This window comes from Populus nigra, chromosome 7, assembly GCF_951802175.1.
Source record: "Populus nigra chromosome 7, ddPopNigr1.1, whole genome shotgun sequence".
NCBI classification, from domain to species: domain Eukaryota; kingdom Viridiplantae; phylum Streptophyta; class Magnoliopsida; order Malpighiales; family Salicaceae; genus Populus; species Populus nigra.
Window position 1 is genome coordinate 2,775,563 of NC_084858.1, and position 21,807 is coordinate 2,797,369.

General features: G+C 36.9%; 3 protein-coding genes and 1 long non-coding RNA gene across 6 annotated transcripts; 1 reads left to right on the forward strand and 3 right to left on the reverse strand.

Annotated features, from left to right (window-relative positions):
* Positions 1 to 916: 916 nt before the first annotated feature.
* LOC133699202 (probable calcium-binding protein CML48) lies at positions 917 to 3,394 on the reverse strand. The gene is made up of 5 exons (XM_062122355.1): positions 2,834 to 3,394; positions 2,311 to 2,357; positions 1,433 to 1,608; positions 1,313 to 1,331; positions 917 to 1,213 (listed from the first exon to the last, which is right to left on the reverse strand). Exons 1-5 carry the CDS (start codon positions 3,213 to 3,215, stop codon positions 1,103 to 1,105), a joined length of 735 nt encoding a protein of 244 aa, XP_061978339.1. The 5' UTR covers positions 3,216 to 3,394; the 3' UTR covers positions 917 to 1,102.
* Positions 3,395 to 4,800: 1,406 nt separating this feature from the next.
* Positions 4,801 to 6,518, forward strand: LOC133699868 (uncharacterized). Its single transcript, XR_009843332.1, has 3 exons — positions 4,801 to 5,253; positions 5,548 to 5,664; positions 5,778 to 6,518. It is a non-coding gene; the product is annotated as an uncharacterized LOC133699868 (long non-coding RNA).
* Positions 6,519 to 6,698: 180 nt separating this feature from the next.
* Positions 6,699 to 11,880, reverse strand: LOC133699867 (heterogeneous nuclear ribonucleoprotein Q-like). Of its 3 annotated transcripts, XM_062123370.1 has the most exons (10): positions 11,661 to 11,880; positions 10,748 to 10,763; positions 9,827 to 10,283; positions 9,627 to 9,743; positions 9,387 to 9,527; positions 9,078 to 9,248; positions 8,747 to 8,954; positions 8,479 to 8,654; positions 7,645 to 7,730; positions 6,699 to 7,057 (listed from the first exon to the last, which is right to left on the reverse strand). In XM_062123370.1, exons 3-10 carry the CDS (start codon positions 10,247 to 10,249, stop codon positions 6,904 to 6,906), a joined length of 1,476 nt encoding a protein of 491 aa, XP_061979354.1. In that variant the 5' UTR covers positions 10,250 to 10,283; positions 10,748 to 10,763; positions 11,661 to 11,880; the 3' UTR covers positions 6,699 to 6,903. The 3 variants fall into 3 exon arrangements, with proteins under 3 accessions (XP_061979354.1, XP_061979356.1, XP_061979355.1); XM_062123372.1 differs by lacking the exon at positions 10,748 to 10,763; XM_062123371.1 differs by having other exon boundaries at positions 9,827 to 10,763.
* Positions 11,881 to 14,007: 2,127 nt separating this feature from the next.
* On the reverse strand, positions 14,008 to 20,794 carry LOC133699866 (protein transport protein SEC23 D-like). Its single transcript, XM_062123369.1, has 14 exons — positions 20,386 to 20,794; positions 20,232 to 20,297; positions 19,506 to 19,559; positions 19,222 to 19,394; positions 18,766 to 18,952; positions 18,509 to 18,654; positions 18,280 to 18,434; positions 17,909 to 17,990; positions 17,711 to 17,826; positions 16,589 to 16,687; positions 16,308 to 16,431; positions 15,594 to 15,871; positions 14,753 to 14,967; positions 14,008 to 14,651 (listed from the first exon to the last, which is right to left on the reverse strand). The coding sequence occupies exons 1-14, from the start codon at positions 20,711 to 20,713 to the stop codon at positions 14,440 to 14,442; spliced, it is 2,235 nt and encodes a 744-aa protein (XP_061979353.1). The 5' UTR covers positions 20,714 to 20,794; the 3' UTR covers positions 14,008 to 14,439.
* Positions 20,795 to 21,807: the final 1,013 nt, after the last annotated feature.

A 21,807-nucleotide genomic window follows, 5' to 3' on the forward strand; every position in this document is an offset into this window, starting at 1 on the left:
AATTATTTTGTGGGGTTCTTTTGATTCTTTATGTAATCACTTACCATTCAAGTCTGTAGAATTGAATTTTGATGGCATTACCGCATGACCCAGTTGGAGTTTTAGACTATTTTGTAGTGAAAGTGTCAGGTCCCTACTTCATTTAAACATGCATTGCTTGCAAGCAAAACCCTAAGTGCTTACTAAAGCCTGAAACCATCAAGGATCCCAGTTTGTGTAAGAAAGATTGCACTTTTTTCTGTGACAGCCAGATATTGCAATTACAATGAAAACTATTCCAAGCTACGCCCCTGAACTTCCTGTTCTTCATCGTAATGTGTGAATTCTGAAGAAGATTGTTGAACCTTAAAATAGGGGAGAGAACAGCATCAATTCTTTCTAAGACATAAAACTTAAAAGTAGGCGGATGATAGAGTACTATTGCTGATGTGATGATTAACCAGTAGAGATGATTCTCCAAGTGTACGAATTGCTGACAGGGTGACTAGAAAAAAAAAACTACTATTGAAATCCCTTTATTTACTAATGGTTGTAAGATTTCAGAATTCAAGCTTATCAGAAGTAAAGATTTCAAAATTCAACCGTCTTCCAACCAATTTTTTAGTTTCTTACCAGGTTTCAGTTCTATTTCCTCGTTTCTATTCAATTTAAGATTGAATCAGATAAGGGCACCATATGGCTGAAAAGTGGATGTCTTTACAGGACAGATTTAGCTCATCTGCAGCCTGCCAGATTGGTTTGTCAATTTCAGTGACTTCCAAGTTTTCCATTCTGAGAAAAACGCTTGAATCATTATTCTGAGGTGGCTCATCACTGTTCAGATTTGAATTAATGTCGATGCTGATAGTGACACAGCCTGATCAGATAGCAGGTATATTTACAACAGGCAATGCTCGGAATATAGAATGGGCAGAGCAAAAAAAATCAGATTTTTGCTTTCATTTCTCAAACCTAGCTCAATTTACATAAAAATCATTACACACTTGGCACTTCTCAATGTACAAGAATTTTTGCAAGTGAAATGCCACAAAAAAACAAATGAATGGATGAATGAATACAAGAACTATCACAATCTAATGGTATACAATGAAAATCTTGATGATCAGTCATGTGATACAAGAAATGGAATGACCATGGACATGAATTCGTCGTAATCAAACGATGCTGTGCCGGTATAACCCTTATCCTTCTCCTTGAATTTTTCAGTCAATCCCTGAAATCACAGCAGATTCACAAGCTCATATCAGTAAAAACCAAAACAGAATAAAAGGAGGAATGTAACAAGTTTAAGTTTGTAGGATTATGGTCTCACCTTCAAAATCACCCCGCACCTGCAAGTCAAATACAACAAAGCAACAAGTTTAGTCAAATCAGAAGTCCCAGTAACAAAGAACGAAAAATGCATACAAGAGCATCGACATGAGAAACTCACTCGACGAAACTGTCGAAATTGAGCTCAATCTTTCTGCCACTTCCATCATCGTACTTGGAAATTAGAACTTGAAGAACTGAAGATGGTGTAGCAAGCCCAATGCCATAAAGAGCATCCCTCAGTTCAAGCAAATCAATTTTACCGCTCCTGTCTCTGTCATATCTCTCATATATGCCCTGCAAGAAAAAAAATTAAATTCTCCCTTTTAATGGCTGAAAGTATGTCATATGATAGCATAAGAAAATAGTGCCAACAACGTATGCAAGAACCTTCAATTAGGTTGCATTGATAAACTAATGTGATCCTCCAGCGATATAAAATATACTCCTCTCCTAGAAGTAGAGGACAGGCCTTAATAACTTTGAGCCAATGGTACATCAGCTAAACGAAAAGGACTACATCATTCCAAATTTATTTATTTAGAATTCTAAAGCAAACTTTTATCTTTAGTTTTCCCTCTTTCTCCCATCATCCTGCATTAATGGAAGATTCTACGGAAACCTAACATTTAGTAGATTTGCCCTATCAGTAGCAAAAAGCTTTAATAGTAGATGTTGCTAGAAGAGTTTCAAACTTTGTGATTTACTTCTGCAGCAATTCATAATAATAGTTAAGAAGTGCATATGCTTATGAGATAAGTGAGAATCAGAAGAACTGTGTGAACGTAGGCTACCATCAAATAATCCAATTCAACTAAGTTTCACTGTCAATTTTCCTACAAAACCCAAATTATCTTTCTTCCTCCATGATTAACCTTTCCTCGTTGTTATAACTTATAAAGAATGAAGAGCATGAAATGTTTCAAAATGCCTTGCATTCTCAAAGGCAATGTAGATGAAGGAAATATGTTTCAAGAGAAACGAGAAGAGACTGCTCACCCTCCATTGACCAAGACAACTCCATAAAGCAGCAAACTCTTTGGGCCCTGTATCAGAGAAGTACAGCTAAATCAGTACATAGAATGATGCCAACAAAGTAAAAGTAAAAGACATCATTGCAAGGGAAAAGAATCAAAGCATTCTCTCGCTGCGAAATTTGAACTTGTAAAAAAAAATCAATCAAATAGAAAGCCAAAATCCAATCTTGTTCTTAAGTCAAAACTCAACCATTCACATGCAAAATTAGGCCTAAATAATCCTTCAAAATTGAAGCAAACAACAATTCAAGAACCAATTTTTCTAGTAAAATATCTCATCAAATGCAGTCATGACTCATGGGTCATGAATTAAGCCAAAAATGCAATGCAAGAAATGAAACTTGAAGCTATAATAAGAAATTAACATGATAACGTCCAATGGGCCCATGTAGCTATTAGCTCACAAATTCTTCTACAAAATCAAGAAAATTCAAGAACATCAATGAAAACAAAGCCCCGACAAAAGAAAAGGAAAAAAGACTAACCAAGTCGTAGAGAATCATGAGGATTCTTGAAGAGAAACATGAGCAACCTAACAGTCTTAATATGAAACCTTTGATAACCAGAAGAAAGAGCTTGTTGCAACTCATTTTCATCAATAAATCCACTCCTGTCTCTATCAACCATCTCAAAGCTCCTAATAACATCAGGAGAAGTTCCTGGAGGAAACCCTGAGTGCCCATATGAATAACCACCACCACCACTAGTGCCCTGCTCATAATAAGACTGCTGCTGTTGCTGATGGCTGTAGTTACTTGGATAAGAAGTAGTACTGTACGTTTGGCCTCGCTGATCATAGGACTCAGGTAAAGATGGGGCAGAAGGTGCATAAGATGATGAGTGAAATATTTTAGAGAAAAAAGACATAGTTCTTGATTCAAGAAACGCTCGAAAAGGAAACCAGAAAGCTAGTATATTTGTATTCAAGAAATTATGGATTTGAGAGAGATAATTGAAAAGACGAATTTTTATAGGGTAAAGATGTTTGTTAGCTTTGCTTTTGCATTTGCTTTTGCTTTTGCTTATTGGCTTTGGTTACAGCTTGCTTGCTTGCTAAAGTTACAGTTGAGGTTTGAAAATGGTAATATATATATATTGTTCAAACTTCAACGTAAGCGCGTAGGAGAAGGCGATCAATCAACGTAAGTTCCTAAAGTCGGCGTTTTTTGTCGTGTTGGGGTCTTCAAAGTCAGATAAACCCGCCCTCAGGCCGGGCGGGAATGGTTAACCTAATATTTTTTAAAAATAAATTAAAATAATGTTATTTTAGTTTATTTTATTTAAAATAATGGTTTTTTATTAATTTTTAACTTGGGCCATGTTTGTTTCCTGAAATTTATTTTCCGGGAAATCACTTTCCAAACTTTTCTATGTTTGTTTGCCATTAGAAAAGTTGGTCAACGGAAAACATTTTTCGGTCAACGGAAAACACTTTCTGGTCAACGGAAACACTTTTCGGTGAGCGAAAAACATTTTCCAGTCAAAAAAAAAATTGGTTTGGTTTCTAGGAAAGTGTTTTCCCTTTCGGCTGTGTTTGTTTTCCGAAAAGTGGTTTCCGGAAAACCACTTTCCCAACTTTCATGTGTTTGTTTGCCATTGGAAAAGTTGGTCAACGGAAAACACTTTCCAGTCAAAGGAAAATTTGGCTTGGTTTTCAGGAAAGTGTTTTCCTGAAAAATTTGGGCGGAAAACACTTTCTGAAAGTTGTGAAAAATTTAGAAATGTCATTATTTGCTGATTATATCAAATTTAATTCTCAAACTTTTGATTGCTATATATAATTTGTTTTGAATATTTATTTTTCAATTTCATCTCTTAAAATTTAATTTTTATATTAATTTTGGTCTTTATTTTTATAATTGCTATTTGCTTTTTCCTTATCATTTTTTTATTAAATTTTTTTATCTATCAAATTTGGTCCTCATTCTTTTGATTTGTACTTATTTTATTTGAAATAATTTATGAAATGTTAATTATTATTATTTTAATTTCTTCACCTCTCATTTTTTTTTTTTAATTTTTTAGATTTGATCTCTATTATTTTGATTATTATTTATTTTATTTGAGATAATTTATGAAATTATATATTTTTTTTCAATTTCATTCTCATTCAACTTTTTAATTTGTAAGATTTGTTTCTCATTATTTTAATAAACTTGAAAAAATAAAACATTAATAACTTATTTTCCAGCTCATTTTCCATAACATAACCAAACACTGGAAAGTGTTTTACAACTTATTTTTCATTACATTACTAAACATCAGAAAATACTTTTCCGGAATTCACTTTTCTAGAATTCACTTTTTCCGGAATTCATTTTTCAAAAAAAAACTATTTTTCTACAAACAAACATGGCCTTGGTTAAATTGGATTTTACACCCTTCCAATTAATTATAAAACTTAATCCGAGTTAAATTCTACATCAATTCAGTAGACGGATTCGATTTCTTGGATAAAACCATGTTCTTGAAAATTGAATATTCGGAGGTAGGCAAAAAGGGAAACCTTTACGAGGAGGTCAATTCAACGTGTTGACGTGTTCCACGTAACAATCGTATCATCACATACCTGCCCATGGGAGGCGACGGTAATCATATGGTGAGCTCATGGCCAGGGCCTTTCCGGTAAGTAAAAACCCCCATACAAATCCAGTCCAAAATCGAAGGTGAGCCCAGCTGTCACCAAGACAACTTTATTCATCTCCAATGGCGGGAAAACAAGAAGACCCAGAGAGAGGGGGAGAGGGAGATGGACATGGACATGGACATGGACATGGAGAAAGTAGTGGCAGAAGCAGAGGAGCTGCCGAAGGCTATTGTGTGCCGGATGGTGAAGGATGCTCTTTCACGCTGCTCCCCTGACGAGTCTGAGAGCCTTCATTTTCATCCACTATCTTTCCGCCATGTAAGCCCTAAAATAACCCCAACAAATTTAATCCCTTTCATCTTCTCGATTTTAGGGTTGTTTTTTTGGAATTGCGCAAAAAATTCGAAATTGAGGGTTTTTTAATGTCTAATGTTCTCATTTCTATGTGCTTAATTAGGTCTCAGTTTTTAATAATAATTTTGAGGTTTAGGGATTATGGAATTATGTGGGATTTTTGAGCTAATTCTGCTATTTGTGTGTAAATTTTCTTATGCTGTTTTTGAAGGGATCTTGGTTTGTGAAAATGGGTTTTGTTAATTACTTTGTGATTAGGGCTAATGACATGCAAGGAATCAAAGAGGCAAACAATGAACGCAGATGATGTGCTTAAAGCGGTCGAAGAGATCGAGTTTCCTGAGTTTGTTGGCCCACTCAAAGCCTCCCTTAATGGTCAGTAGTGATCTTTCTTGCAGTGTCATGTCCCTTGGCACTTTGATTTTGAAGTATCCAAAGACCAGGCAGAATCTTATAAGTATGTTTGGTTTCTTGTTGTGTTTATGTAGAAATGAATTCCGAAAGGCATGGGCTTGTGGTCTAAGGTTGCTTGACTACTTGTGTGTGGATTTGTTGGGAATGATAGGTGGGTGGGTGCTGCAAAACCATGCTTCACTTTGCAGCCTCATGGCATATACAGGTCTGGTGTGATCAATTAGATGATGCGAAGGAGTTCGTCTGAATTCAGAAATATGTGTAGTGCGAGATAACTGATGGAGTTTTATAGAATTGCATGAAGGATGTCAGAAAAACTTTCTGACAAAGAATTCAGATGTTTTCTGTGCTGTTGTATACTTTAAGCGGTGGAAAGAAGATAGGATCACCGCAGACCAAAGAGGTGCAAGAGAAGAGGAACATGGAAGAGTCATCGAAGAAAAGTGGAGGTAAAAGCACACCAAAGAAAGGGGACACCAGTAAAAAAAAATGATGCTCCATGATAATGCTCGAGCAACATAATTCTTACCTGCTGCTCGAAATCCTAGTCTATCTCACCTCTGGGATGAAACTGACAGCGTACCAGCATCTGCTATTCATAGCCTGAAAACAACTCTTACTCTTATTTCTATCCTCGTGTTTGCTAGAGAACTCATCAGTAGGCTCCCTTTCCTTTTCTTTTTGTGAAAAAGAAAATGGAATATCATGCCACTGCTTGCTAGTTGTAGAAACTTGCCTTGTCACAGTTGATTTCACGGCAATGCGAAGGGATGGTCATGGCTCGCATACACGAGCACGATCTGTTATGGTTATAATCCCTTCAGCCCTGTGTTTGGCGTGTGGATAGTGGAGGAACGTTTTGCAAGGTGGAAGTTTCATTGGCCATTTTCTCCCATGAAAAACACAGATCCATGCTTTTCTCAGAAGAAAAGGCGAAAGTGATTATAATAAGCTGCAAGCACAAGGATGTACGCAACATTAACAAGAAGCAAATGTAATGCAAACCTGACTGCGTACTATCAACCTCGCAAAGAACAAATGTACACGAGTTTTCAATATAGATGTACGTGTAAAAACTCACAAAAATCAGCTCAATTACACTACAATAATAAGACGGAAAATAAAAAAATGCTAAGAGTTTGACACTGTTGAATAGCATTTTCTTCATCAGTGAAATCAACAAGTATGCAGCACAAGCAATTAGTACGGACGAAATCTGCGACCATGGCTGGCATCACTGCGCTGTCTACCCCTACTTGAACTGCCAACCATTTTGTTGCCACGCCCACTTCCACTCCTACTATCATTTCTTTGATATGAAGTTGGGGAGTGTAGCTGTACTCCTGGCTGTTGCCTGCAAAGGCACAGAAAGGCTTAGTCCTCAGGCATTTACAATTAAGTAGTAAGCTAATTTACTTTGTGAACCAATATTTACTATTGCAGGTATATCTAACATTTATGTGGCAAACTCAAGGATCAGTTGGACTTGTAAGCATCAGTTTGAGCCATGTAAAGTACTCAAGCCTACAGTGTCAGTAAAAAAAATGGATCTGGGGAGGGGTTCCACCAACATTATGATATAATGGAATAGAAAAGATTCATCTTGCTAGGAAACAATGGGGTAAGACATAAAGATCAGGAGTTATCCTTAATTTGGACTATGCAAGGGGAATGCTGAAAGACTGAAGAAATCAATACACCAACTATATCCTCATTGTTGATTACGCTAACTGCAGCTTTTTTCTCCCTTTCATTTTCTCCTTTAATACACGAATGCCTGAGGGAAGGGGGTACGAGGTAGTAAGTTGAACCTCTTTTTTTTTTTTTTTCCTGTTTTCCCTTCCTTGAATACCACATAAAGGACAAGTTTGATAGGATCCCCAACCCTCCATTTGGAGCTAAAAAAATAAAAAAAGGTTAAAGGATCTACAGTCAGCTTACAGGACATATCCGAACTGCCCATCAGGTAGAAGCATTGGCATCATTGCCATGCCAGCAGGGGCTGGTCCACTTCCATAGATCAATGGCTGCAAAATGGGGGAAAAAAAAGAAAAAGAACGAATTTAATATTGGCTGATAGTTAGAAACTGCAGAGTTCAAGTTCTAACAAAGAAGAAACAAATAAATGAATTGTACTAAGAAAATCTGTCATCCCAGCATTCTTCTAATACGGAGCAAACAGCATAAATTTCATTTCATCTTCTTGAGTTAGCTCATTGACGAAAAGTTTGAAACTCTAATATGAATAAAACAAACTAGAATGGAGGAGAAGGAGGTGACAGAAGGTGAAAAAATCAAGTGCCTGAATTACACTGCACCAATAAGAATTGGCATTAGTCTATGGCCTCTCCCTCCTAAAGTTGGATGCTTGGAAGATTCTAATCTACAATTGAAAGCCATCCCATCAGAATAGCTTGGAAACTGAATTTCATGGCCAAGTCGTTGAAATTCAATCACATGCGTGTACATGGGAAAAAAAACCTTAAATTTAAAGCAAGAGTAGATAAAGCTTAAAATATTACAATTCTTTCGAATCATAGCATGTACAAAGAAACAAAAAAGAGAGATCAGTTAATCTTTGTGCGTATATATCATAAAGCCAAAGCTCAAAATTACTAGAAAAGCTATTAGGTAATCCCCTTGCACATTAAAGCTAAATCCGAAATGGTTAATATGCAAAATATACAATAATGATAACCATCCAGACCAAGCAGTTCAAAATAAGATTACAAAGTGTACAATAGCAAAGAGAAACACACAGTCGTATCTTCTGACCTGTGTAAAGCCTGTTGCAACATATCCTGCGCCAAGAGCACCATAGGCACTCCCCATCATACCATAACCAACACCAGGTGGGTAACCTGGTAACAAACCAGTCCTCTGCAAGTTTGACCCTCCAGCAGGCTTCTGCTCTGACTGAGGTTTTGCAAGTGCACACTCGACACATTGGCCTAAAAATCACAACAAAACAAACCAGCATGAATAACTTGTTCACTTACATTCAGATAACAAATGCACATAAGATGGATAAATCAGTGATCACCATTTAGTTCATATTTTTCAGTATCTTTCAGAGCTTTCATAGCACTAGACCTCTCAGCAAAATGCACAAAACCAATTCTATTTTTCTCCTGTCCAGATTTTGCTGGAGGCAAAACCACTTTTGTGATTTTTCCATGTCGTTCAAATAGCTTCTTCAACTGATCTTGGGTAACAGTCTTCGGTAAATTCTTCACATATATTGCCTTAACCTGTAAAATGGAAGCTGGATTGAATTTCAGAGCACAAGACATCTCATAGCATAACCAAAGACAACCAGATCTAAAGAAACCAGATCATGAAGATGGTTAATCAATTCAAATTTATTACAAGACCTGTGAAGAAGTGGAAGAGTCAGCATTTTTAGGGTCAGCCCAGCTCACACTTGGGGCATTATCACCCAGCTTAAATTTTGGATCTATCATCTTCTGCCTAGAATATTCAGCGCAAGCATTATTGTAGTACTCAACAAAAGCATAGCCCCTGTTATTGCTTGAGCTCTTCTCCTGTGACCAATTTTTATAACCAATGAGTAAATTGCATCTGCTAACCAGATTATAAATAATAAATAAATAAATAAATAAGAGAAGAAATAAAAAAACCTTAAAATATCAACAATCAAGTAGAATATTAACTTCACTAACCTTCACCAATTGCACATTGGTTGTACCAGGCCCAACCTCAGCCACAAACTTGCTAAGATCTTCCTCTCCCCAACTTCTAGGAATGTTGCTAAGGAACAACCGGTGCTTTGCCTGAGATGTTGAGCATTTGATTCTTTTACCCTGAATGCGAGAGAAATATCAACACATGCAATTGAAGCAGCATGCTTTAAACAAGCACGAACACAATTCCCACAAACAAAGAAAAGTGAGGACATTCACCTTGAATTCAGTATTATTCAGCTCACCAATTGCTTTAGTAGCCAAATCAACACTTCTAAAAGTCACAAATGCAAAGCCCTTGTTGTCACTTGAATCTTTTCCTTTCATCATACGTACCTGCAGTCATAAAATTTGTTCAGGTTTTTCACCTTTACGACGATCATATAGACAGATACTTCATAAATTGAAGTAGAGCTTACCTCCGTAACTTCTCCAACAGACTCGCAAAAATCCTTCAAGTCCTCCTCAGAAGCATCATTAGGAACACCACCAATATATACTTCAGAACCATGAGGAGGACGGGCAAGAAGCTCAGCATGTTTTTTCTTCTCATCCTCATCTTCAACCTTTGCCTCATCACCTTGATGGCTACTTTGGATATCACCCCCATTAGCATTACTAGCATTTTCCTCCTCTTCTTCCTCCACCTCCACTTCCTCTTCTATTATTTCCTCTTCTTCCACTTCTTCCACTATTTCCTCTACTTCATACTCAACCTCCTCATCCATCATTTCCTCAGGATCATAGTCTTCATCAAAATCAACTTTCTCATCGGACTCAACCGGCTTTTCAGATTCTGCTTCCTCAGCAGCTGCAGATGCATTTCCTTTTGTACTTGGCATCTTATATATCTAAGTACACAAGCTTGCAAGGCAACTGTGAAGAGGGTACAGAGGCCACAAGAATTCATGGGATATATACACATATTGAAAGGAGGAAACAAAATGAAAGGCCAAAAGGAGTTCCAGGTCATGAATCTGAATAGAAATCGTGTCATAAGTTTGAAGGTGGTTGCAACGTGAAAGACTTCTAATAAAGGATTTAAGATAAAATTAGTTGCAGTAGTAACAGAGATGGGCAAACGAGATTTCTGAATGAAAACAATGTAGCTTAGGAAGGTGATGCAACCTATGTCCTGGAATAGGAAGCATTAGTTTAAGCATGAAGGGGCTTCATTCCAGAGGTCGCATTTAAGAAATATAAGAATTAAGATTTTAGCTTGTAGATTCCTTTATCAAGTTATTCAGAGAAAAGTGGAAAGGGTCAGATTTAACAAAGAGGTGATCAAGCCACAACATGATCCAATCTCACAAAAAAATATGAGTTCCAAACTAACATACCAGTCTGTCCACCTTCCTGCAACAATTCAAGGCGACACATCAAACTAAACATACCAATTGAGATGGACATTATACATAAGTTTTTAATAACCAGTACACACTTTCCAAACTAAAAAGAACCCTTCATACCAAACTTTAAAAAGATGGAAGATCCTTATAAGATACAGACCATATACACATTTTATGCAGACAAGATCTACACGTTTTAGGGTGCCATTAACATTGCTTTAAAACTTACCTATCAAAAATTCAGCTTTCTCAACAACCAAGCTTCTTAAACAAGTATATTACCTCGTTTTACCATTCTAGTTTCTCCTCTCATTTTCCTCTAAGAACACCAAATCAGGCTACGCTCAATTAAAACACATATAACACAAATAGAGAACATCCGGGATAGGCATTTATCAAGTCGGAACCGAAAGAATTTCATAGACCACAAACTCGTAGTTCAAATACCACCCCAAGCATCATATTCTTCCATACATGACCTACCTAATTAGAAATCTAAAACTATCAAATACAGCTGTGACACGGAGAACCAGAAGGGTAATATCAAGTTAATCAAGCAACCCACGAGAACCATACCCCAACGAAGCTTGATTGGGTGAGTTGCCAAATCCCAGCTTTTTTCCAGGTTAGCTAAACCTTAGTCAAAGCTTTGGCTCTGCTATTAACATTTTTGCATTTACGTTCTTCGGCTCCTTACTAACAAATCTATAATGATGCATTTAGCTAAAAAAGAATTATTGCATCATTAATTGATTTTTATGTGTTGGTTTTTAAGGTTTCAGTTCAAAATTAACAGCTCACGACCAGATATTTAAACTTGTTAAGGAAAACTAACAGTAACTCAAAAAAAAAAAAACCCCAAAGGACACGAAGAAGAGAAACGTAATTAGCTTCAAGAACGTACCGGAGAGGAGAGAAGAGGCGAGGAGAGATTTCTGTCTGCTATGATTGCTGCTGAACAACTTCAAGCTAAGAGCGAGAGGGATAGTTTTCGATTTTTTTTTCAGGATTTAAAGGGAAAACAAACCCTAAGCAAATGAGAGCGAAGCTTGATAATGATTAATGATTCTTTTGGCTTTGGTTCTTTATTTAAAAAAAAAAGAAAATGGTGCGGTGGATTAATGATTAATCGAAAGATTTTATTCTTATAAATACATTATACTGTTTAAAGGATGTGCTTTTAAAATATAAAAAATATAGAAGTTAGTTTTCGGGCCTGGGGGCTTTCGGCTTGGGATGCCTGTGTCTTCTCTGGGCTTCTCTTTGCTCTTCGACCTCTACTAGTGCTGAGGTCCAGCTGGGTCGTGTGGAACTCATTCGCTTGCTTTTCTCATGCTTTGTGGGAGAGGTGGGCCGTCTTTGTCCTTCGTTTCTTTGCGTCTGCTGGGGCTCCAGTGACCGCGGCTTGGGTTTCCAGGAGGCTATTGATTTCATCTGGCTGCACTCGACTATGATTCGTTGTGGGTGTTGGCTTGGGAGAGATGGCCTATAATCATGACGATGCATTAAATGCAAAGCCCACTTGCGGCATTGGGAGAGCGGCTGATTTTCGGATTGGTTCGAGGATTTTAGTTCCTCTTGCCTTTCATTGAACCTCTAATCTTGTTCGGTTGTTAACGGGTTAGTTGGTGTCCCTACTACTCTGTTTGGTTTCCTTCATCTTAACTATTTTTATGGACCTCTGCTTGCTTTGTTGTCGCTTCATGCTCTGTTTTATTGCATTTCTTAGACTGGCATGATACAGTTCCTCCAGTGCTCCACATGCTTTCCCGTCTTTTCTTTTAGGTCTGGGGTGTGGGTTGTTTCAGGCTCACTTTATCTTGGCTTTTTTCCCCGTTCCTATTCCTTTTCTTTCTTTCTTTTCTGCTTCTGTTGTCTCCCACTGTTTCTCCTGGACCTGCTTCTTCCCTTGCTTCTGTTCTTTTTTATTGTCTTGGCCTGGCTTTTCTTTGTTCCATTTACGGGTTTTTGCTCATGCTTTTTTGGTTTGCTCTCATTGAATCTGCAAGCTTGCTTTTGTTCGTTGTGCTCTCAGGAATAGGTTCCCTGCGCGTCATTGTATTTTGTTCCTTGGCTAGCTCACCGTTTCATGTTGGCTGCTGTTTTAGCATTATCAAGGCCAAGATTAGGAAATCTGCATTCAAGTTTAATTTGATCACACCCTTAATTTGCATAATCATCCATGGAGTGTGACTGTAATTTTTGTTTTGTTTCATACGTGGCAATCTGATTGGTGGGAGGCACCTGGGGTTGAGCACGTGCAGTGCTTTCATTCTGACTGATTGGTGTTCCAGATTGCCATAGTCTTCGAGACAGATATGGTTTTTATAATTACAACTGAATATTTTAGAACATTGCTGTGATCAAAGTCTTCCAGGCAGATATAGGATGGATGAACTCTGTCATGAAACAATCTTTCGCTCACTGAGTAGGGTTAGAAGTTTGGGCTAAATCCTGTAATAGGAAGTGTTCAAGAAAGATTAAATGGATTATGAGGAGGTTATATGTGTGTGTGTGTGTGTGTGTGTGTGTGTGTGTGTGTGTGTAAATGAGATGAAAGAAATGTAACATAGAAAATGGGACTTGTTAGGGTCGGCCTTGGGAGTGATCCAAGGGAACTTGATTATTTGATGAAAATTCTTATGGATTGTAGCTAGTTGTATGAAATTGTGGTTATGAAAATGATGTAAGAACATTAGTTGTTATTGTTCGTTTAATTGGAATTGTTAGTGCACTTCCAAGCATGAATTGTAGGTAGGAAGGTAAGGGTATGGACGAGTGATGATGAATGATACAAATTAACATGGAATTTGTGTAAATGAGAATGATAGCTAAGAATCAAATAACTTGGGAAAATTTAAAGAAAATAAAGACAAGAATGATTTTATGTTGAGAAATTGTGTGTGTGTGTGTGTGTGTGTGTGTGTGTGTGTGTGAGAGAGAGAGAGAGAGAGAATACCTTACTTGGAGATGTATTAGGAAGCTTGGGGTGCTAGTAATGGATTATGAGAAATATAACTGCTAGTAGGTAAAGTAATAACATGGATGACATGGAAGGATTCATCAATACTTTATAAAAGAAAGTAAAGGGACAATAAGTTAAGGAATATAATAGTTAAATATTGATGACATGTAAAGTTGAGGGGTATTAAAATATTAATTTATTTCCTGAATAATAACACATATATTATTTTAGGATAATTTTAGAAATTTATTCAATTAAATCAACTAAAAACAAATAAAAATTGAAATGATTACTCCCGGAAATCTATCTACCGTTTTCTCAATCTAACAAACTGATCCGATTACTACACGATGGGGAAAAAGAAAAGAAAAATCTTGAAGAAAGCAACTCACAGTACAATTTGATTAACCTGTATTCATAATCTAATCAAGAAGTGGGACAGATCTCCCATGACTGCAATTTTGAATTATAAAGATGATGAGTATATTCCAGAGTTTGACTTGATATAATTTGCGATCCAACGGGTTAAAGTAGGCGATTGATAATCAACAATCCACCACTTTGAATCCAGGATGATACAGCACTTTCAAATCTTGATAGGCGAATCAGAGTTCTGACCTGCAAGTGGATTGTGTAAATATGCACATTTCTTCCATGAATCGGTAGACATGCCTCTTCCCGCGCCTGGTAAATCATGAGCAGGTTCCAATCTCATCTTCTATTTCATGTATTCCAACACGCTCTGCGTTACATCTTCAAGGAAAGACACAAAACCCATGACACTAGCAAAGCCACTACCATCAACATGCTGTTCCTCAATGAGATAGTTCTCAAAAACAGAGGCATCATCCTGCCCTCCCCGGATAAAAATCAATTTCGGAGTGATACTCCTTTCTTGCTTCAGTTTGTTAATCGTGCTTCTCAATAAACCTGATAAGAGTACATTGTGTCTTAAAAACAGAATCAAGGATATTCTTTGATGAATAATTTTCCCTGCATAAAAGCAGACCTAGATGATAAAAGCAACTTACAATCTTGGGGTGGAGGGAAAGGAAGTGCTGGGTCTGCTGTAGAAGAATAGAACACAATTAAAGTTGTAAAAGCGTCAAGGAAAAATATTGGACTATCACTGGTAATCAGTACAGCACGACTCAAAGAGTGGCGAGGATAAGCTTGTTTATCTGGTGTAGAATATGATGTCAATACTGGATATATAGCACGTTGAAGGGAACTGGGTTCCAGTGCACTGCAGCAAGAAAAGTTTAAGAGAAGTGAGACTACTAATTTCTCATACAAAAGAAAAGTAGGGTTAATTCTCAAGTAACACATTTAAAGTTGCCAGAGCATGGCCTAATTGATGGCCAACCTCTCCTCTAAAGAGAAGTTACCAAGTTCACCCACTCCCTAAAGCCATTGAATGATCAACAACGAGAAAGGTAATGGACGGTGATGTCCACAAGAAAAGTTAATTGCAATAAAAATTATATAAGTACAAAGTTTGACCTTATGCACAAAAATAAAAACAACAGTTATAGACACCAAGGATGATAAAATACAAAATGCAAATTAGGTTTTAAGACAAAAATCTGCAACATTCTTCCCCACCCCAAAACAGGGGTGGGGAAGGTGTCCTGTTGAATAAGACCACTGGAAATTTTCTGTGACATTATGTTTATCTAATAAATACAGTCTCCATGTGCTTCTAAACTCATCAATAGTTCACAGTTTTCAATTCAGTTCTGACATTGCCATAATAATAATTCAACAGCTGAATCGAAACCCCCACCTCCTCCCTCCTTGTGGGTTTTCTAAAACACTAACCCAATCCCCAGGCATATTAAATATAGCAAGTCAAATGTAAACATGGTGTACCTAAAAAGACATTGGAGGTATATCCGGTAGTCAGGATGAACACCTTCTTCATGGAAGCGAAGAAGAGGATTTCGAAGCAAAGCAAAAACTAGGCGAGGCAAGGGCTGCAATTGTGGGCACTGTGAAAATGCAACATCTACCTGAGCAGTTAATGAACCACCATTCTTAAACTGGACAATTTTAGAGGCATCATTATACTGAGCAGTGAGGATTACGAGCCAATCATGAAGCAACATCCTGCCCTCCCGGACTCCTTGCTCCAAAGAGGCTAATATAACCTAGAGTCAACAAGTTGCATAATTAACCGATGATGAATAAGTGTACAATCAATTAGCCTAAGGCGAAAAGTCATTGTTATTGAGAGAGAACAGAGCAAATCATACTAGTGCCAGGAATGGGGGAGAATAGGGGAGGAGGATTGCCTATGTTGCGCAAATTACTGGCTAAGAGTTCTTTCAGGAAGTAAGCCGTACACAGCAAAACTACAACCAGGCCTTAGGATGGGGTGAATTATATAAGAAATTAGCATTTCTCTCTTGCATACGCCCTGTTTATTGTTTGATTATTTTGGTTCACATTGATCACTGTTTTCTTTATTTTATTGCCTGCTATGATTATGACCAAGGTACTAAATACCCCTAGGTTCACTAACAGAATCAAAAACTTTTTTTTTTCTTCCAACAGATTGTTATTATGCAAGAAATGGGGGGATACCTTGTGGACAAGTATTGATAGAACAACTTCAGAATCAACATTGTCATAAAGTTCATTCATATTCCTAGCAGTACCAAATTGCAAAGTTCTGATTCTTAATCGACGTTTAAGCAAATGCTTGCCTCTGCATAAACATACAACAAACCAAGATTAGCCCAAAAAGTGATGAAAATGCAATAAAATGCTTGCAAGAACCTTATGGTGCATCAACAATATATTATGCAAGACCGGTCATTCATACCAAAACAAAATATTCAATAGCTACATCAGCTTTGTCGTACCTACTAGCAGAAACCAATCTTGGAGATGAGAGCTCCTCAGGAGGCACAACAACTGTGTATTGAAATGCTATCTGTAGTACTGGTTGTTCTGATGCATATCTGCAAAAATAATGAAGCCATTGCCTTTCAAAGTGCAATTTATAATTTAATTACTGAAAAGAAACTCAAACAAACTCAATAACATTTGATGAGTTACAAAAGCATACAAAAGGAAGTGAGCAAGAGTGAGGTGGAATAAATAAAAACAGGAGGCCTAAAAACCAAGTCGAGCCAACCAAGGAATTGTCGGTCAGAATGATAGTTTGAGAAGGCAACGCATGAATCTTATGAAAGTGTCCCATCTTAAGAGCAATAACAAGTGGAAACTTCCCATATCAAGTTACAGCAGATAAGGAACATATCGATCCTCCATCCTCGTCCACCAAATCCAAATATTTGTTCGCACATGAGTAAATGCAGTTTTGTGAGAGATAACATCAACTCAATTGAAAGATCTAAGACACTGAATAAACCAATGAACTATAGTGGGCAATCCTCTACTCCTTAACTAGCTGAAAAGTGACTGAACTGTTCCTTGATAGACTTTATGGTTGACCACAGAAGGAGCAGGTGGCATTCAACAGTTAATATGTGACTTATCAGCATAAGATTAAATAATATTGCAATGGATATGACAAGATGCACTCATAAGTTTTGAATATAAGTGGCCAAACAGAAATCTAATATCACCACATCACTGCCGATTAATAGTTGAACTCCAAGCTGTCTTCTGACAGCGGCTATTTTCGCTTTTTTTTCCTTTTTTGAACAGGACAGTTGCTCTTAGCTTGTATCTATTTTTACATTGTAAGTTGGTCATGTCTCTTATCTAAATAAATAAATGAGGAGATGTTTACACCAAGCAGGTCCACCAGATTCAGTTAGGGCAATACCATTCAGATTACAATAGTATTTGCTTGAAGTTGAACATACTCAACCCAACAAACTGTGATGAAATCATTTCATGGGATCTAAATGAACTTTCCTAGATATTTCTATACAGATTGATACATTAGTCAAGTTCCAATGATATTTAGCCAACAAAAGATCATAGTATATTGGCTCTCAGAAATAGATGGATACCTGGAAAATCCAGTAGCACTTGTAAAATCAAAGTCATAAGCATATGTGGCAAAAGAATCGCAGCAAATAATGTGCTGGACATTCTCATACTGTGGATCTGGGAAGAAATGTCCATACTGCAGGAAATATTTAGAGCACATAAATAAAAGACATGGTACCCTCTTCTCAACAACTCAAATTAAAATGAATGTCACTTACAGAATGACCAGGTTTGAATTCAGAAGATGTCCTCAATCGCAGTATGCAACCGAAAGCATATGGTCGACTAAGCATCCGATACCTTCAAAAGGATAGGACATAAAATCACATGCAGATAATAGAACCACTACAAATGGATTATAAACTTACATCTTCAAGTAAAACAACAGACCAGTATCTATTACGTCAAAATTATTTATTCGTCTTACTAGTTAAACATGTAAAATTGTACATCTTAGAACAAACACCAGACGTTCATTGCACTCACTTTGCAATTAAAATTATGCTACCAGTTCATTGATGTTACATAACAAGAAAGGAGCTAGGAATTCATGTATCTTATACTAATTACTATTGTAACCTGTACTCACATATCCTGAGGAAGTGTTGAGTCATCAGTGTTTGAATAGAGAAACAATGTGCCTCCACTTTCAATACTAAGAAACTTGAGGGATGCCAGATCCGTATACTCATTTGTTACAGCAAATATGTCCACACAAACACCTGCTTGGACAGCCACAGCAGCCTGAAAAATATTTGTCAATGCTCACATTTCCTAAAACTTGCAATGTTGAATATAATTAAAGGCAACAAGATTACCAGATCTTTGTAAAATGGAGTCTGCTCTGGAAGCAAAGCCCTGTCTGCATCCTCTCCTTTACTAGCATATTGTTCACCATACCTTCTTGTATCTAATTGCCCAGCACCATAATCAGGAGGACCGGATATGAAAGCGAAAACTCTAGCTGCAATCAATAACAAAAAGGACAAGCATTTGAGCACATCTTCAATATACAAACTTCGATATAAAAAAGACAAAGGATGCCTTTATAAGACGAACTCCATGCATCATGTACCTAAAGCAAATGTATTTCCGTATTCTGACCCAAGGTATTTCAACAGGGCTTCCATTGCCACACCAAAACCTCGCCCGCCCATTAGAACTCCATCTAGTCCTTGTCCTGCACCTGTGGTTCTCTCCCATGAGGTTGTTGGTCTGAGAGTGTCAAGTGCAGCAGTAATACGGTCTTTACAGGTTTCCACCTGCAGCACAACACTGAACTTAGGATGGTGCCAACATTAAGTAAGGCAAAACCTGGCAATTAAACTGCCATACCCCGTTAGAGAACATTACAACCACTCAATGACAATAAAAAGATGAAAAATATAAAGCTAACTCAACTATGCATTCTATTAAACATCAGTTTGGTTACATGAGTGATTTCTTCTTTCCCATTTAGCTTTATCAAGAGCAACAAATGAATAAATGAAATAAAAAATGCCAAAACATAAAACAGTGTTGCCTGGCATACAGGGGCCAAGAATTGTGACAAAGGCATGACATCTTCGAGCTCAGTTGGAAGGGTTCCTTCCATATCAGGAGGAATAAAAACATTCTTTACAACTGGAATGGGCCCTTGAACATCATACAACCCCATTTTGTGGCTAAAGGTAGCAAGCCCAAATAGAGAACCAGGAGCAAGAGCTGCAGCAAAATAAAACAATAAGTCACCCTTAAAGGACATAACCCATGCAGTTAAGAACTAATATATTATTTTGAACTAAAAATATCGTATAACAAAAGAAAAAGGTCAACCTTCCAAAGCTGCTTGCAATGCACTTTTAGTAAGCTCCAAAAATTCTTCTGAAGCTGCAGACAAACTCAACAAATTCAAAAGCTGTCACCTCATAGAAAAAATCAAAACATAGATTAGAAAGATCTTAGCCTACAGTATAGTATGAGATAATCAAAAGAACTTCAACAGCTATCACTTTTACCCTCTATGTGCGCTCTCATTCTCTACACGCTCAAATCACAACTAAGCAAAAAGAAAGGAAAAAAAAGAGTAAAGATGAATACTTGAGTAGAAACAAACACAATAGAATGCCAATCAATTCAGCAACAAAACGATATCAAATTCAAACGATTCACTATACTGCATTGCTGCGTTTTCAATTCCACTTTGCAAATTCACATGCACGACAGTCACCGGTTTCAATTCAAACACCTCCAATGTGATTAATTTTGCACAGTAAACAGCGATTTCGATTATCATTTCCATCTTCCACCCTTTTGGATATATAAAATAAATGCTCATACATTGCACAAGTACGACAAAAATTGAGAACATTTGCACAGTTTTATAAGTTAATTTTCTGATTCGGCCTCTAATTATTATTGTGAACTTCATAAGAGTTTGCTAAATTACTACTGCAACGGAAAATTCTTCAGATCAATTCAATTTCAATTATATAATCATATAACAAAATTAACTAAAAAAACTAAAAACTAATACCACTAGAGAAAATCAATAATTCTTACACGACAAGTCAACCGCCGCAACATAAACCGGACAGGCTTGCATCATTTCTTCATCCGATCCCTCCACTACACAAACCAAACACTAATCACTAACCAAACCAGATTACAAACTTCAAAACCCTAAATTAAACAGAATATCATTCAAACTACTCACTAGGAAACTCGAGATCGATAAAAGAGGACATCATCTCAGCGCAAGACTGAGGATGCGAGTAACGCGAGATGGCTTGAGAGTCGAGTCCGTTGAGGGTTCCACATAGACTACAATTCCAGGCCCACTGATCAAGCTCACAGTACGTGTTAAAGTAAGCGTAACAGTTCTCGCAGCGAGGTAGCAAATCGCCGTTCGATCCGTACACAGGAGACAGTCCGTTCTCGTCTTTGGAAGCAAATGGCGTAACTGTTATTCCCCACGGTAGTCCTGATGATTCCTGCACATCTTCTTCCATTGGAAATCGCGACATTGTAGCTCGAACCGCCATTGTGGAGGTGGAGGTTTTTGATTTCTCTGGGTTTCTCGGGAAACCGGGGGGATTTGGGGAAGTAAGAGGGGGTGGAAAGAGAAGAGGGGATTTACGTGAAATTTACCAGTGCTGTTATGCCACGTGGGATTAATGGCTGGTTGACGTGGCACTAGTGGTCTTGCTGGCTTTTTTTTCTCCTAGGGAATATTCTTTTAGGAAATATCAAATTAATTACTCTTCCTTGCTAACATAATATTGAATTCTCGATTTTAGAATTATACAATAAAATAAAAACTAGTTAATTATGTTCTCGATACTTTACATACTTTTCAATTGAGTCTTTTTATTTATGTTTATATGGAATTGTAGTGATATGTTAATAACAAAATTAAGATTTGTCTTTTATTTTTTACTTGTTTTTTTTTAGTGTTTTTTCCTAAATTAACATAATAGAAAAAAACAATTATAAATTACCATAATTGAAAAAATAATTCTCAAACTAACATAAAACTTGAGACGTGCAAGTCTTACTCGTACAATCCATCTAGATATGCGAGTAATAAACTCAAATTTAAAAACCCGAAAAAACCTCATAAAACCTAACCTCCCTTGAACTGCGTCAATGAAAGGACCCACTTCTTTTGGGCTCGGTCAATGGAAGGACTCAAACCTTCTTGGGCTTAGCTAAGGGAAGTTCTCATCTTTTTTGGACACAACTATATTTTGAATTTTATTCTCCTTGCACCCATTAGGTGTATAAAAGTTCTCAAAAAACACATCATGTTTTCATCAATGTTAATGTTATGTAAAGAGATAATGTGTAAAAGTCCCTTGAGAGCCCACCATATTTCCATTCACATTAATACATATGTTAGGGATATTTTTTCTTATTAGTACATATGTCAGAAATATTTTCCATCAATATTAATACATGTGTTAGGGATATTTTCCCTCTTCAATACTATCAGGGAAGTATTATATTATCTTCTTCATAAAAAGACTTATGAGCTATAAATAGATCATGAATCATTTAAATAAAAGATTTGAAATTTTCATTCTTCACTGCATATTTATTTCTAGAGTATCTCTATAATATTATTGCATTTTCTCTT